We start from the raw sequence: 17347 nt of genomic DNA, 5'->3' as shown, positions 1-17347 counted from the left end.
AAAAAAAGAAAGTAGGGGGGGGGGGTGTCAGGCCATCCGGGCCGCCCCTCCGAATTCGGCAGTGATAGTAGACAGGCACGTAGCCAGGATTTTTTTTCGGGGGGGGGCCCAAGGCCTAATTGTTCGAAAGACAGTCTTTCCATGGCAAAAACAAAAAAAAAGTTGCCTGGAAATATAGAGGGCTGGAAAAATTTCGGGGGGGGCCCGGGCCCCCCGGGCCCCCCCTTGCCTACGTGCCTGATAGTAGATGAAATGCTTGTGTTTAATCAAGCGCAGCACCGTGTCGGACCGAAGAAGAAGAAGCGCCGCCTTCCACGAACGAGACCGTGCTCACGAGCACTTGCAGCTAGAATCGACCGAAACGGTTGACAATAAATATCGTTCGTGATGTTTAAGCCTCGCTTCTTGCCAGGGAACCGTATGCCATTTTAAACAATTTTTGGTGCCGAAGATCCGGGATCTACTACCAGGGACCACGGAAGGCTACGAGTGAACTGACCGGCATGGAGCGGCTGAAATCGAAGCGGACGTCGAGACGATCTCTCAACACAAGAATTATCAACGAGGCAAGAGCTCTTCTCAGCGATGCTACAGCCACCGTAGATCAGCTGAACGCCATTTACGGACGTCTCAAGGCGAACAACGATGAGCTGAACCAAATCAACCAGGAGCTAGAGAGCCACATAGCGGATGAAGAATTTGAGCAAGAGTACAACACCGTCGTTGAATACGAGGACAACGCTACCAGCGTCATGAGTGAGCTGCTTAGCAAGCGCGACCGTATGGTTGCGGCCATCTCATCAACACCGGAGCTTCAGACTTCGTCAGTAGCCAGTACCGCTGGAGCCTCTGGTACCAAGCTACCCAAGCTTACCATCGCCCCATTTGCTGGTGATCTGTGTCGGTGGAACGACTTCTGGGAACAATTTGACCAGATGATTCACCGGAACGGAAGCCTCACTGCGACGGACAAGTTCAACTACCTGAGGTTTTTCCTAAGAGGCGACGCAGCTTCAGCTATTGTGGGCCTGCCAACCACGGAAGCTTGCTACAAGGACGCCATCGACATACTCAAGAGACGCTTCGGAGACAAAACGAGGCTCGAACAGGAGTACTTCTCCAGGCTTCGTACGTTGCCTTCAGTCCGTTCAAGCGACTTGACAGCTCTTCGCAAGCTGTACGACCAGGTCGTCATCAACATCCGAGGACTGGAGACCCTTGGGGTGAGCAAGACGTCTTTTTCTGCAATGCTGTGCGACATATTGCTGCGGGCTCTACCACACGATCTCGTTGTACAGTACTACCGGTCTAGCGCTAATCGCGAGACGATCGACAGCAGTAATGCAGCCTCTACCACGGAGCTAGAACGCCTATTACATTTCTTGTCCATCGAATTGGAGAGCTTAGAGAAAAGCGAGCTCGCGAACCCTCGAGGAAGAGACAGCCATACGGAGAATGCGCAAAGTAAATCGCGCCAGTTTCGTGGCTCAAAGCCCACGTCTTCAGTTCTCCATAACAATGCTATGAAAGTACCCGAGAACTGTGTATTTTGTAAATCGAGCCAACATTCCACAGAAGACTGCCCGTTGGATCTCCCGCTACCGCAAAAGAAGCACATTTTATCAGGAGACATGAGGTGCTTTCGATGCACGACTAAAGGTCACAGAGCGTGTGATTGTAGGCGCAAGATTACGTGCTCTACCTGTCAAGGACGTCATGCGACGAGCGTTTGTGATCCGCAGAAATTAAGCCAGAAGACACGCGAAACCGGCAGGACAAATGCCAGAATACCGACAAGTAAACCAAGCACAAACACGACTATGTGTGCATCTCTGGGGACGAATCGACATACCCTCGAGAATTCATCGACGAGCGTCCTCCTGCAGACATTTCGGGCTTGGGCAGTAACAGATGGGACGTGTCGGTATGTCAGAGGTGTCACAGACGGAGGCAGTCAGCGCACGTTCGTCACAGAGAGGCTATCGAAGAAGCTGAAGTTGCCATGTGTGGGATCCACCGTCATTGCGCTCAACACATTTGCAAGCAAGTCAAGTCGAGCAGCGCAAAAGCGGCGTGTTGTGCAGCTCCGTTTGCGTAGCCAGTTTTCACATGCGGAAGTTGACTTACAAGCCATAGAAATTCCGCACATATGCCAAGATATCGAGGCAATTACCACCAACTCACCGTTCGTCGCTGAAATCCAGAAGTCTGGAAAAGACATCGCTGATCAATTACTATACGGATCCGTTGTCGGGGAAGAAGGCATAAGCGTTCTCATCGGTTCCGACCAAATGTGGACGGTGATGACGGGAGAGGTCACTCGATGCGCAAGCAATGAGACACTTATTGCCATGAACTCCAAACTAGGGTGGATGTTTCAAGGCAACACCAGCAGCGTAGCATCGGATGTGAAAGACTCGCGGATTATGGTCTGCGTATTGAAAACAAGTGTACAGGAGAGCGACGAATTCCTCCGTTCCTTCTGGGAACTGGAGAGCGTAGGAATATCAGACGCCGTTGACAGCGAGAGAAAGCTCAGTCCACTATTGAAACAATTTGAAGAAACCGTCTGTCTTACGAACGGAAGATACGAAGTAACATTACCCTGGAAGGAAAATGTGGAGCTTTCTGACAACAAGCAAGTCGCCATCACAAGACTTTGGAAACTTCTCTCCCGACTCTCGAACAAGCAAGGGCTTTTGGAGACTTATGACACCACCATCCGGGAGTACCTGCGAGCGGGACATGCGGAAGTAGTTGACGGGCCACCCCTGGATTCGACAAAGGTTTATTATATGCCGCATAGGGAAGTCATCCGAGAGCACGCACTAACCACGAAGGTCAGAATCGTTTTCGACGCTTCTTCTCACGCAAAAGGGTGCCTTTCATTGAATGAATGCCTAGAAAAGGGTGAAAACCTGTACCAAGATCTCGTGAAGGTACTATTACGCTTCAGAACGCACCGTATAGCTCTGCTAGCCGACATTGAGAAAGCATTCCTTCAAATCTCAATTGCAGAGAAAGATAGAGATGCCTTCAGGTTCCTCTGGTTTAAGGAAAAAGAAACACTACATTACTCAGAAGAGGAGATTCAGGAGTGGAGAATGACGCGAGTGCCATTTGGAGCAACTTGTAGCCCCTACCTATTGACGGCAACTATACTCCACCATCTAAAGAGTGTGCATTCAAGCAAGACCAGAACCGCGAAACTACTTAGTGAATCATTCTACGTGGATGATCTAGTGGCTGGAGCAGAATCAGATGAAGAAGCACTTCAAATCTGCCGAGAAGCCAAGGAGATTATGCAGCAAGCAGGAATGACACTACGGAAATGGACGACCAACTCAGATAGCCTGATTGACGTATTGGAGCAAGAAGAACAGTCAGCAGGCAAGGAACTGGCTATCCTCCACGAGACGAGTGTGAAAGTACTTGGAATTACATGGCATCCACCCACGGACACTTTCACGTTTTCTTTGAGGGGCCTTCTAGAATTTATGAAAGAAAAGTGTTATACCAAGCGGTTCGTTCTTCAAGCTGCTTCAAGAATATTCGACCCAATGGGATTTGTTGCGCCATTCACCATTGCTATAAGGATCTTCTTCCAGAAGTTATGGACACGTGGAATAGCGTGGGATGAGCAGCTACCTCGGGATCTTCAGGAGGAGTGGCATGACTGGGTGCGTCAACTACCGCTCTTGCATAATGTTTCCGTACCGCGTTATCTTGGAAGCGGATCTCAATTGCCCAAATCGCCCCGAGAGCTACAGGTGCATGTTTTTTGCGACGCAAGCCCTTCCGCATACGGTGCAGCGCTTTACGTCGTAACGAGCTGCTCAGTAAAGCCCGAGTTGCTGATCGCAAAAGCACGTGTAGCACCTATCAAGACGATGACACTGCCACGGCTAGAGCTTCTTGGAGCCTTGATTGGAGCAAGGCTACTTCATTACGTGTCAAGCGCACTCACAGACTTCAAGATCCACTGCACAATGTGGTCGGATTCTACAATCACGCTGTCTTGGATACAAGGCGACATAACGAAATGGAAGCAATTTGTATCTAACAGAGTGAAAGAGATCAGGGAAAAAACAGATCCCTCTATGTGGAGATATTGTCCGGGACTGGTGAATTCGGCCGACCTGCTCACACGTGGGGTTTCGATGGATAAATTATTGTCTAGTAGCACGTGGCGACATGGTCCAGATGGCTATGCGAATCAGAAGACCGATGGCCTCTACAACCGTCACAACCTATCAGCACCGACGACAGGATCACTTCTGAAATGATTGCCGTTCACGTCGCGATATCCAGCCAGACGACGACGACATCGCTCCTGAACGTTGACAGCTACAGCAGAATTGAAAAGCTACTCAGGGTCACAGCCTGGATATTCAGGTTCATTAAACGCTGCCGCCAGACAAACGCAGCACACACTGGATTTCTAGTAGCGGAAGAGATCCAAGAAGCAGAAAATTATTGAATCAGGCATGTACAGCAACAAGCCTTCAGGGAAGAGATGACTTCGATTTCGAAAGGCACATCTGCAAAGGAAACCTCTCGCATCAAAGACCTCAACCCGTTCTTGGATGTCAACAACATCCTTCGGGTCGGTGGGCGCCTGTTACACCTTGAAGCATCTGAGGAGGTAAAGCATCCAGTCATCCTCCCGCACGATCATCACTTTTCTACGTTACTGACCATGCGAGCACACTGCGAAACACTACACGGAGGCGTGAGAGACACTCTGTCACAGTTGCGAGAGCAGTATTGGATCTGCCGGGCACGAACATTGGTCAAGAAAGTCATACATGGCTGTTTTACGTGCAGACGCTTCAGTAGTAGCCCAGGCAACGCTCCAACTGCTCCTATAGCACGTCATTGTTTATCATCGACGAACCCATTCGAAGTCACTGGAGTTGACTTCGCAGGACCACTCTTTGTTGTGACTACAGCCGGGGAGAGAAAATGCTACATAGCGCTCTTCACATGTGCCACATCACGTGCAGTCCACCTGGAACTGGTTTCCAGCATGACATCGGAAGCCTTCCTTATGTGTCTACGACGCTTTGTAGCACGAAGGGGTCTCCCTCGCGTAATTTATTCTGACAATGCAAGAACGTTTAAGAAGACTTCGAAAGACTTAGAGAAGCTGTTCCAGGTGTTTTCCCAAGAGGATGTGTCGGCATACTTGGGTGAGAAGAGGATAACCTGGAAGTTCATTCTTCCCAGCGCTCCATGGTGGGGCGGATGGTGGGAGCGTCTAGTCCGGACGATAAAGCTTCCACTGAGAAGGTTCTCGGCAAAGCTCGACTCAACTTTGAAGAGCTGACCACTGTGCTCACGGAAGTAGAGGCGGTCGTGAACTCGAGGCCTCTCACATTCATTGAGTCGGACAGCGCGGAACCTCGTGCATTAACCCCAGCAGACCTCATCATTGGGCGGAGACTAACGACGCTACCACAGGGCAGCAACGACATGCCAATGGACCTGACGCGCAAGGAAGCGGTACGACGGCACGCATACAGGAAACGCCTAACTGAGAACTTTTGGAGCCGGTGGACGAAAGAATATCTGCTGCAACTTCGATCAGCGCACTTTACGCGTAAGAGAACCACCAACGAAGTTAAAACAGGAGACATCGTCATAGTCCAAACTGAGAAATTACCTCGACAAATGTGGAAACTTGCAAGGGTTCTTGAAGTGTACAGAGGTGCTGATGGCCACGTACGTTCTTGCAAGATTCAACAACAACAAGGGATTGTTACCACCAGGCCGATACAAAAACTTTATTCGCTCGAGCTGAACGAGTGACTTGGTGGCCGGGAGTGTGTTTAATCAAGCGCAGCACCGTGTCGGACCGAAGAAGAAGAAGCGCCGCCTTCCACGAACGAGACCGTGCTCACGAGCACTTGCAGCTAGAATCGACCGAAACGGTTGACAATAAATATCGTTCGTGATGTTTAAGCCTCGCTTCTTGCCAGGGAACCGTATGCCATTTTAAACAGCTTGAAAAATACGCATAGTGAAGCAATACGCTCGCAAAGCACTCCGCCAGACGCTACCTTTTTAAACTACACAATCGAAAACTACAAACAACACGTTCCAGCACAATCGGTTCGTTCGGTGAGAATCGATGACGCCCACTAGCTACCTGTCTAACATGTAATTGTTATCGAAATGAAATAAACAAAGTAACGCTGTCAACAGCAGCGCATGGCATGCGCGAGTAGCCGCGATGCAGCTTTGGAGCTCGTACACGAAGTCGGTTTCTCTGTGCCTGCAAGTACACGGCGCGAAAACTGTCTCGTTCCGGCATGACACGAAAGAGTGTTCTCCGATGAGTGCCGATGCTGTCACATACCGCATCTATTAAGAACGGCAAAGGTAACCACGGCGTTAATCGTAAGCAGTAGCCGGAGCAACGGAACGATCTGCCGCTTCCCGTCGGCCGCAAGTAAATGTAATAACACATGGAGGCTAGTTTCTTGGTAACCTTTTTTCAGCATCCCATTTTCCTCAATCTCAGCAACACGGCACACCAAAATATGTCGGCATTGCCGTTGCTATCAGCCGCCACACGTCGATAAGTACGCTGGATCCGTGTGTGCACATGCGGAGCGCGCTTAGCCTTCAACATGGCGGAAATGCGCACTGCGGCCGCTAGATGGCAGCAGGTTTTGCATAAGCACGAGGGCCAAACTAATTCTGGCATAGGGTATATAAACATGCAGGGTGGCAGTAATAGGTTGAAGTGGGGAGAGATAGAAGAGCAGCTGAGGCAGGAGAAACTGATGGTATACGGGTTTGTAGAGACACATCTTAGGGACACTGAGCAACCACCTTGCAATCCGGACTACGCATGGGAATATTGCAATAGAACAGAAGGCAGCAGAAAGGGGGGTGGAATCGGGGCATTTATTCATAAAAGTACAGATTGGCAAAGGGTCAAGCAGGAGTGCAGGGAACATTTGTGGCTAAAGGGAAAGGTGGCAGGGCAGATGACGCTCCTTGGTTTTGTATACTTGTGGACAGGACCAAAAGCCAGAGAGGAAAACCAAGAAATGGTGGAGTGCATAGCAAATGATATTGGTGAACTAGGAAAAGAGTGCGAGATAATACTGGGAGATATGAACGCGCACATAGAGGATATGGATGGGTATACTGACTCAACAGGCAAAATGCTGATGGATATGTGTGAAAGGCATGATTTAATCATTTGCAACAGTACTGAGAAGTGTGAAGGGCAGATAACATGGGAGGTGACGATAGATTACGCACTGATGTCACACAGGATGTATGATAGGCTAAGGGCAATGAACATAGATGAATATGGCGCCAGAAGCCTAGGTAGTGATCACAATACACTTACATCCGTGCCAAGGTTGCCTTTATCGGCCAGATTTGCCGAACATGACGGGTTTATCACAGCAGTAACTGTTATACTAAGAAAAATGATGTCGCGTCTCAGTCTATCAGTAATGTATCCATGGTTACTGGGCCTCGCCGAGAGCCTGCGGGCGCTGTAAACTACGCGGAAAAGTGACAGCCGGTGATGTGTGTATTTAATCAAAGTGTTGGGTAACGAGTCGACGTACGTACACAGATAAAATAACGAGCACGCTTGGCAAATAATATCGTCGTTAATGATCTCTATTCTTTTACCAAAAAAGCTTTTTCCCCGTAGACCACATTTATGTGCAGATTTATGTGTGCTCGCGAAAGGAAAAACTATGAGGAAAAGGAGAACTTGACGTTAGGATGAAGTCGTGCCAGTAACATTTTCCTTTGCCACTGTGACAGTTGCACTCTCGTCCTGTAAAGTGGAATTTTCTGGAAAGTAGATGCAAAATACAGTCGTCACGGTTTGTGAGGAGGAATGTTAAACGAGTTTGTTGTCTGCAGCGATTGGAGATTTCGTTTGTGGTCGCATTCAAGCTAAGCGCTGTCATATGAAACAAGCATATAAAGAAAGCAGCATCCGGATATTATTAGAAAGACATCGCGCTACCTGACGAGGAATTGTGTAATATCGTGAGTTCCTTCATAAAGTGACATCTGTAGCTTAAGAGCATACATGACTACCTCAGCGAATGGGAAGTGACTTATTGATATGTAGTAATTGATGCTACTCTCAATACTGTTCGGTCAAATACTGTTCGTGTCAAATAAGACACGAACAGTATGATAACTGAAATTCGAAATAACTAGGTTTGCGGTTATAGCTAGAGTTCAAGTGACTCGTGGGATATAGAGGGTGCTTTTTCGTCCACTTCAATACCTTTCAATTTACGTCATAATTATTAGAACGCAGTTAAAAAGAACAAATAATACCCCCTATGCTTTTCTTGGCTTGAATGTCCGTTGAAGTTGAATATGGTGCTAACTGTAGTATTCACTGATAATAACCCTGATAAGGTTGTGCTGTTGGTAACACAACTACGTTTAATTCATGTGAATTGTAATCCATTCGTCCCTATACGCTCGTTCGTTCGATTCTGAAGGTGCACGTGAACAGCTGGAGGCCTTTATTTGGGGGCCCACCTGCTTAATTTATGTGTATTGAACAAGCGCAACAATAATGGCATGTACACAAGAAAGGGTAAAATATACGAGAATGATCATAATGGCAGATAAAGGTAAGTGTATCATTGTCAAAACGAAGGCTATCTTTCTGCACATATGCTGCGTATTTTTTTCTATTCGAAATACCCCTAAAGGCCCTCAACGAGGGTATTACACAGGGGGACATTTTACAGTAAATTGGGAAAAATAACAGAGTGAGAAAAACGGTAAAAAGTACAATCTTGACAATTGGCTGCTATACATACAGTCAGAAAACAACAACAACAACGAGAATGAAATAAATGCAAACTACAACATACTGAAGTAACTAGATACAAATGGTAAAAAAAAAGAAAAAAAAAGTGCAAGCACAGTAGGCAGTTACCGAATGCCTACGCAAACAGAGTACATGAAATACACAATACAAAAGGAATACCGCTACAATAAGCGAAATGAAAAAGAAAAAAAAGCGAAAAGAAATGAATTAGGTAGGACACCATGTTTAGGCAATACGCTCAGTGCGTAGAAGGTCTTGAAATTTCTTTATGTTTTTTTCGGTAGCTATATGCGATGATAAATGGTTCCATTCAATGATAGTGCGTGGTATGAATGAATCAGCGAAACGATGAGTGTGAGATATGGGTCGTTTGACTTTGTACTGGTCAGGGTTGCCAATGGTGGCTACTTTTCGCCAAATTGGCGAATTTGAGAGGCCCGTGGCGACCTAAAATTATGAATGGCGACATGGCGAATTTTTGGCGATTTTCAGCTTGGGTCTCCACTGAGTTATGCATCCTAAGCTCAGTGCTTTCCCAACGAATGAGCGGCACTATTCTCTGTATTTTTCTGGGTTTTGAGGTGCACATTGCGCGCCGTTCTGTATGTCCGTCCTGTAATTCGTGTGTACATCCTCAGTTCATCTAGGTGCTTCTAACTCAATTCATCTAGATTCATCTAGATGCTTCAGAGCTTCGCTAAAGTTTCGCTTCTAAAGGGGCTAGATGACGGGTTGGTCGTGTGTTCCGGCCATTTGTTCCGCCAAAGCTCCAACTATTCTGAATAGCTTGGCGACCTATTCACCGCTGCAGTATCCCCTAATCGAGCTCGTATAGCGAAGATGGGCGGATACGCGGGTGTTCGTGCAATAAAAAATTATTTATTCAGGCATTTTCTACTGTTCTCTGTGAGCGTGTGCAATGAAAACAATTGCTATATAACATTTTACAATGTGTACCTGTTCAATTATAACGCACTGGATTGACGCGGGTAGATATAATATATATGAAAGGGACAGTGGCGTCCGGTATCATATTAGTTCGCACTGAAAGGTATAAGACTCACTAATGAACGATACCTGTAAGAATTCTGTCTTACTACTTTCAATAAACCTGTTAATCCTTTTTTTCATTTAAGGGGTTGTAAAACTGTCTACAAACAACGCCTTCGCGGCTTTCGCCCAAGGTTTACCACACTTTTACCTTTGAAACGAGCGGACAGGGATGGAAGGATATCATGAGCGTTTTATCCTTTCATACTTGCGCCTCCGCGCACATCTTGCGGCTAGTCGGAGAACCACGTGCACCAAGCACTCCCATGGTGAAGGGGCGATGTGCGTGGCATTGTGAAATGTCAATACACTTTCAGGGCTTTGAATGGCATTGTATTCTACAGGGCTATACATCTGTGGAAGTTCTTATTACTAGGATATGCCGCACATATCTAGAATGGCGACTTTTTTGGCGAAATTTGTAAAAAAAATGGCGACTTTTGGCGACTTTCTCCTCGTCGTTTGGCGACATTTACTCGAAAGTCAGTGGCAACCCTGGTACTGGTGATCGTGGCGAGGAAAAATGTTAAATGTTAAAAAGTTAAAAAAAAAAGAAAGCTCGATTACAAAACACCCCATTTGCGAGTTCGAGATACAGTATATATGCTTGAGCCCGTGTTGTCCAAAAGGTGGAGTGCATGCTTATGCACTATAGTTTACTTGGGAGCAACCAGTTTTGGCTGAGGATAAGACAACTTCCAGGAAAAAAAACGAATGTCGGTCCATGTATAACGAGAGCGTGATTGCATTGTGACTCACTTTTAAATGCATGGTGTAATTTTCAATGTTTATTTCCCTACGTATACGCCTGAGAAGCCAACCGTGGCGGGCATTGCGCGTGCTCAGCTATCCACTGCGTTTGTTATGACGAGAAAGACGCAACGTAACCGCAGGAAAGACCCCAGAGACAAAGAAGCAGCATCGCAGTGACTCCTTGTTTTGATATTCCTGTAATTTCGAGTACTTTAATTTTCAAGGACCCTTTCCTTAAAACCGAAGGCCCGCAGAATCACGCGAAGGCTTCTTTTGTTTCCCTGCTTGGTAAACAAGGTTGTTTTGTTTGTCTTGCTGATGCGTTATTTCCTGTTCGCTGATAGCTACGGAGGTGTAGTTACAAGGATGCGCAGCGAAGCCGTCTATGTCTAACCTGATCGTCCGCGGTGTTCCCAGAAAACTCTTAGCGGCTGTGTGCCGCAGAAATTGGGTAAGCCCCAGAACTCACCACTGACTCAATAAATTAAGAGACTTTAATGAACCGATGTGTGTTTTTCTTTTTGGTTAATAATATCGGCACCGAACGAGTGCATTGGTACATCGGCACCAGTACACTCCTCATTGATGGTGATTATGCGAAGCCCGCAAAGATAAACATTCGAAGCTCGGCATAAAGGTGGCGCTAAATGCAACGCGTGGGTAAAGGCGCTCGCCTTCGGAGCGGTAGGGAATAGGTTCAAATCTCATTGCTGCAATGAAAGCTTTTTTTTTCCTTCGTTGAGCCTTATCGTGGGTGATATTGGCCCAGGGCCGTACCAAGGGATTTTCTTGTCGCGGGTAGGGGGGGGGGGGAAGCAGAAACCCCTCGTCCCCCCATCCCCGCTAGTTCCGGCCCTTGGTGGGCCTAAACTTTTTTTCCTCCTTTTGGCCGTCTATTGCGGGGGATCCAGCGCACAAGGTGAACCTCGAGCTCGGATTTCTCTGTTTGAAATACACAATTGACCAAAAAATCCACGGAATGGGTTAGGGTGGGATGTCTGCTTGATTAAAAGAACGGAATTCATTATCGCATGCTTTCGTTACGCTGAAGAAAAAAGTTTTCATGGCAGAAATGGGATTTGAACGTAGCCCCTCACGCTCTGAAGGCGAGTGCCTTAACCATTGAGCTAAGCACTGATGCGTCCTTGGCCCTTGTGCATGTGAAACACATGGATGCGTCCTACCAACAAAGTAAAAAAATTTACATTGCAGCAATAGGATTTGAACCTACTTCCTCACGCTCTGAAGACGAACGCCTTAACCATTGAGCTAAGAAAAACCGACGCATTGTTCCAAAGGCCATAGGCTTACCTCTTCTTGGAAAAATGCGCCCTAAACTAGTTTCGGCGCATCTTCAAAAATCGAAAAATATGGAATTTCCAAAGGCTCTAGGCTTACCTTTTATGCGACAAATGCGCCCTAACTAGTTTCGGCGTATCTTCATCGAAAAATACGGAATTTTCAAAGGCTATGATCTTACCTAAGCGTTAATCTATACACCAATACCTGCAGAACGCCAGTGTTCCTAAGCCACGTAATTTCGTTGTACCGGCGATACAAAAAAAAAAAACATGGCTGATCCCTCTGTCATAGGAACCGGTAAAACACGAAAGTGAAACGTGTCTTCACACACGTAGTTGAGCGTTTGTTGCGCATTCTTTCGCCCCAAGGGCGAAGGAATGAATGCTACAGCAACGAATTGTAATGTCACGCGAAGAACGGCAAGCAGCTCGAAACTTGCAACGCGCTGCTCAAGCAGAAAGGACGCACGGAACGAACATACACAGGATGAGAGCGAACTAACTGTCACATTTGTAACTTAATTCTGCGTGGGCACCGCGCTCCTTACGCAAAAGCGGCCGCTGCAGTGGGCCAAGCGACCTTCGTGCTCTCGACGCGAGACATACAAACCACCGCGATCATGAGATAAGCGCATGCACAAGCGCGACCACGTTCTATAGACAAGCGACCGCGTCTATAGACGCGGTAGACGTGGTCGCTCGTCGCAGCGGCGACGACCTTTCAAGAGCGCTCTTCTACGCTCTTTGGGCCCGTCGCGCCATCTCGCTAGTGATAACGAAAACACATTGTAACACAGATCTCTGAGTACAGACGACCACGCACTGTAGACGCTGGCGCTCGTCGCAACGGCGACGACATTTCAAGCGCGCTCTTCTACGCTCTTCGAGCCCGTCGCGCCATATTGCTAATGATAACGAAAACACACTGTAACACAGATCTCTGAGTACAGCCACCCGCAAATGGTATATATAAATAGCTCGCCGTTAGCATTGTGAAGAACGTGCAGTCCGTGGCCGAATCGTTTCGCGCTGCGCGCTGCGGAGCGAGCGGTCGTGAGTTCGATTCGTAGTGACGGAACTTTTTTTTTCTTCTGCTTTTTTTCTTTGCCCACTGTTAGTCTTTATATTTTACAACGTCATATCCGTGACGGAAATACGTCAGCGGAGCCGTGGTGGGCCCCGGCATAAAACACTTTCGTGTTAAAAATAATGAAAGGATAACACTTTGTGCCCCGTCTCTGCGAGTAAACTGCGAGTCCGCCTCTGAAGAATATGGCATCTGCGCTCTTCCGCGTTTCGGTGTCGGTTCCGCCGCTGATTTTGGTTAGGTTCACGGTGTATAAAGGAGAGGTGACTCAACGCGGCGAGCGAGCGTGGCGAAACTTTTTTTGGGGTTCACGCTCGCGCTCGCAGATGGCGCTACGCGGACGGGGGTGGCCAACCACTAAGCGCATCCGCACAATCCAAACAAAAAACGCGTCACTGCATGCTTTTCTTGCGCTGCTTCTTAAAAGCACGGTGTTGCCGTGCTTCTCAGCTAGCCTCTTTCGTTTTTTTTTTTTGTTTCGACAGATAGCTAGGGCAGTCTGGCACTGCATCTTTCGAGAGGGCTTTCCGGGGTGTGCGAACCAAGACATTACCGCTGTAGAGAGCCTCCCTGGTTTTAACGCGATAGCGTTAGAGAGCTCGTATCGCAGAAATTCCGCCGTCGGCGTCGGGGCCGTTGGTTGTGAGCGAAAAATCATCATCTTGTCCGTGACCGAAAAATCGGAAAAGCTGCAAATAAAATAAATAATAAAAATGTTGGGTCCGAGTGAGAATCGAACCGAGGCCGTCTGCGTGGCAAGCTGGTGTTCTACCACACAGCCACGCCACTGCTTGGAGCTGCACTGAAAGTAACTTTCCTGCTTCCCAAAAATACGCGTCCTGTATACAGGTGTCAAAGTACGAGATGTAATATCGGAGTAATATTGCGTGGTACAAGCGTATATTGCCATCGGGCGTCACACCATGTCAATATCATAACGACTTGGCGGTTTAAAGACAGCCACCCATTACAAAAGGCACACACATTACTGCGCGTATTCCCTTAAGACCAAGTAGTGGGTGCATCGCAACTTAGAAAAAGTTTCTCGCGCATATTAGCTCCTGGTTTAAAGCATGCTACCCATTACATAAGGCACACACCTTAGTGTGCGCATTCTGTTACACTCGTAGTGTTGGAACTGCGCACTAGGAACAGAATATCGCTATCGCGTTCAACTCTTAAAGGCGAAGCTTAAGCGTCCCCCAATTTTTTGTCACCAGATGTGGCTTGAAGCGCCTTTCGAAGAGGTGGTCGGTAGACTGCAACATCCGATCTTTGCGAGGTATGACATTCCTCCATAACCGAACGTGCTCTTCTTTCGGCGCGGAAAACAACCAGAGTTTATCAGTACACGATTTGTACTCTGCCGTACTATGTGGAGTGAAACACTTATTGCCCAGCGCTCCCTGGGCCCACGCACCTCGCATAAGTTGCCAGGATGGAAAAAAGTGTCGCGGAATAAGAAAAGTTTCACAAAACTGAATTAATGCGTTTCGACATGAAACGTGGCGTTGCGGACAGAACGAAGTAAAGTGGCACCCAGAAGTTTTACGCACGTTCTGCCGGCCCCCATGCGCCTAGCGCCGTCTGGTGAATAGAAGGCGAACGTGAACAACTTTTCGACGTGGCTGCACCGCTGCGCCTCCGAGCCGATGTGTCACCTCTCCTTCCTACACCGTGGTTAAATTTCAATACTTCGCAATTATTACTAGAGTCCGCTTTTTCGAAATCCCAAAGCTGCAATGGGTTCTCCGCACGAAGGACTTCAATTATATTTGACAACCGCGCCTAACTCTGCTAATAAAAAGTAATTTAACTTTCTTAATTACTGTCGCAAACGATGTCTTAAAACTAATTGTGGAGGCATCCAACAAAAATCGCAGTTCCCCGTTTTTTGATGATTTTGAACATATTTCTAGGTGTAGTATTTATTCGAAACTAAGCCGATGTTTTTTTTTTTAAATGCGAAACATTTCTTAGTGAACTTGTGCGAGTTTGAGCGTATCTATCTATCTATCTATCTATCTATCTATCTATCTATCTATCTATCTATCTATCTATCTATCTATCTATCTATCTATCTATCTATCTATCTATCTATCTATCTATCTGTCTGTCTGTCTGTCTGTCTGTCTGTCTGTCTGTCTGTCTGTCTGTCTGTCTGTCTGTCTGTCTATCTATCTATCTATCTATCTATCTATCTATCTATCTATCTATCTATCTATCTATCTATCTATCTATCTATCTATCTATCTATCTAGCCGCCTACGACTTTGGGCTCTCCTGGCCGTTTCGTTAATAGGATATACACCAAAATTGGTATGGCGTAACGTGACTTTATGACGAATATAAATGACAGGTCATAACATGAAAATCATGATATCCATGTCATGAACGACATAATTTACACGCCACTGTTTTGGAGCTCTTGCGGCCGTTTCGTTAGTTTGATATATACCAAAATTGGTATGGCGTGACAAGAGTGCATGACGAACACCAGTGACAGTCCTAACGTGCAAATCATGACACGCATATCATGTACATCATGATTTACATTCCACGCTCATGGTGCGCTCGCGGCCGTTTCGCTAGCTTGATATACACCAAAATTGGTATCGCGCGACGTGACTGTGTGACAAACACAAATAACAGGTGGTAACACGAAAATCATGACACGCATGTCATGCACAGTATGACTTACGTGCCACGCTCATGGTGCACTCCCGGCCAGTTTGTTTACTGGATATATGCCTAAATTGGTATGGCATGACAAGAGTGCGTGACGAACATAAAAGCAGGTCACGCATCGTATGTATGTAGCAGAATATATGTTTCATTAGCATGGCATATACCAGATTATACGCGCATGCATGTATGACAATCTCGCGATATATAGCCAACTAGATTACACGACATGAATGAATTCATAAGCCTCAATGACAAACAAGACGATGTATGCAGCTCTTTGCTGGCTGCTTCGCATTACCTCGATTCCCACACTGCGTGGGATCTGCCGATTTTTTTTTTCGAAAAAACGATGTGCGAAAGTGTTTTTTTTTTTTTTCTGGCCTTGCGAATTTCGGGGGCCGGCTTAGAATCGAGTAAATACAGCATGTACCGAGAACACCCGGTATATATACCGGGTGTCTCAAGAATCGAGTCCAAAGTTTTCAAAAATCAGGGAAATGCTATATTTCAGCGTTATTCCAAAAAAAAAAAAATTGTTTTCGTTTATATGAAAGAACAATTACGGTTAATTGGTAACTGGGGCGGCGGGAGGAATTTTATCGGGGGGCATCCACTAAAAGAGTTCCTTCAGAGGGGGGGGGGGGGGGGAATTAGGCTGGGAACTTATGCGCTGTGTTTTGAACATGTTAGCTCAGCGGGAGGGGGCAAAAGTGAGCAGGTAGTATTGCTAGGGGGTCAGCTGCCCCTCCGCTGGCGGTGGCCCTGATTGGTAACTGCCAGTAACTATGGAAGGGCAAACTTACCTTTGTGAAGCATCTCGGTGAAGTTCGACAACGCCTTTAAGCGATTCTAAGACATTTCAGCATACGAAATATTTCTTCCAGCAGCTCAACTGCTTCTCGGCTACTGTCTACCATGCTTACCACACTTTCCATGCTTTCACCACCTTGACTGGCACGGCCAGCCCGATTGTGCAGTGAAGCGCTCAACTAGGTGAGCACCAGCGGGCGCTCAATAAGAAATTACATAACACACAACGTACGTTTTATTTGAGCAAAGTGCAGCAATTTCAAAATTTGTGTTTGGAACAACAAAGAATGCAAATGAACACAACAGAACAAGTCCTTTGACAAAGAACACAGTTTTGCAAACTTGCACGTATAGTCAGGGAACAAATATGGTATCTACATGGGAATTCACGAAGACGACAAGTGGTAGTACTATGGATTAGAATGGCATATCGATACATAGTCGCAATCGGACAAGCCATGTAGCAACAATGTCTTAGCCAAAGGAAGGAAAAAAAGTACATTGGTAGAGGCCTAAATGTACTTGGTCAATCTGGAACAATGCTAGAAAGGAACACTGTGCAGCTGCAGATATGCAGATCAGCAAATAACAAGCAATTTAACACAAGGCTCAATACTAAGCATTTTTCATTGAATGATGTCGCACTAATAAAGGCTTGAAATGAAACTTTGCACCTTACTAGACTGACTGATAGGACTTTAGAAGTCAGCAACACTTCCTACTCAAAGACTGGTGCACACATGCCTGCATCAATGAGCACACTCTAGGCTGACGTCAAGAGCCAGACGGATGGCGACCCCCGCCTGTGGAGAACATTGC

At 46.8% G+C, this 17347-nt stretch overlaps 1 protein-coding gene across 1 annotated transcript; it reads left to right on the top strand.

Moving 5' to 3' along the window:
* The first annotated feature begins 503 nt into the window (after positions 1–503).
* Positions 504–16698, top strand: LOC125759434 (uncharacterized). The gene is made up of 3 exons (XM_049418198.1): positions 504–1223; positions 5230–5505; positions 16603–16698. Exons 1-3 carry the CDS (start codon positions 504–506, stop codon positions 16696–16698), a joined length of 1092 nt encoding a protein of 363 aa, XP_049274155.1.
* The last annotated feature ends 649 nt before the right edge of the window (positions 16699–17347 follow it).

Source organism: Rhipicephalus sanguineus, chromosome 8 (genome assembly GCF_013339695.2).
Source record: "Rhipicephalus sanguineus isolate Rsan-2018 chromosome 8, BIME_Rsan_1.4, whole genome shotgun sequence".
Lineage (NCBI taxonomy): Eukaryota > Metazoa > Arthropoda > Arachnida > Ixodida > Ixodidae > Rhipicephalus > Rhipicephalus sanguineus.
This window is presented reverse-complemented; position numbering and strand designations above follow the sequence as displayed.

Coding starts and splice junctions, on each gene's coding strand:
- LOC125759434 (XM_049418198.1), top strand. CDS start 504: ATGGAGCGGCTGAAATCGAAGCGGACGTCGAGACGATCTCTCAACACA. Junction 1,224..5,229: donor GAGGACTGGAGACCCTTGGG/GTGAGCAAGACG, acceptor CATTCTTCCCAG/CGCTCCATGGTGGGGCGGAT. Junction 5,506..16,602: donor ACCTGACGCGCAAGGAAGCG/GTACGACGGCAC, acceptor TATTTCTTCCAG/CAGCTCAACTGCTTCTCGGC.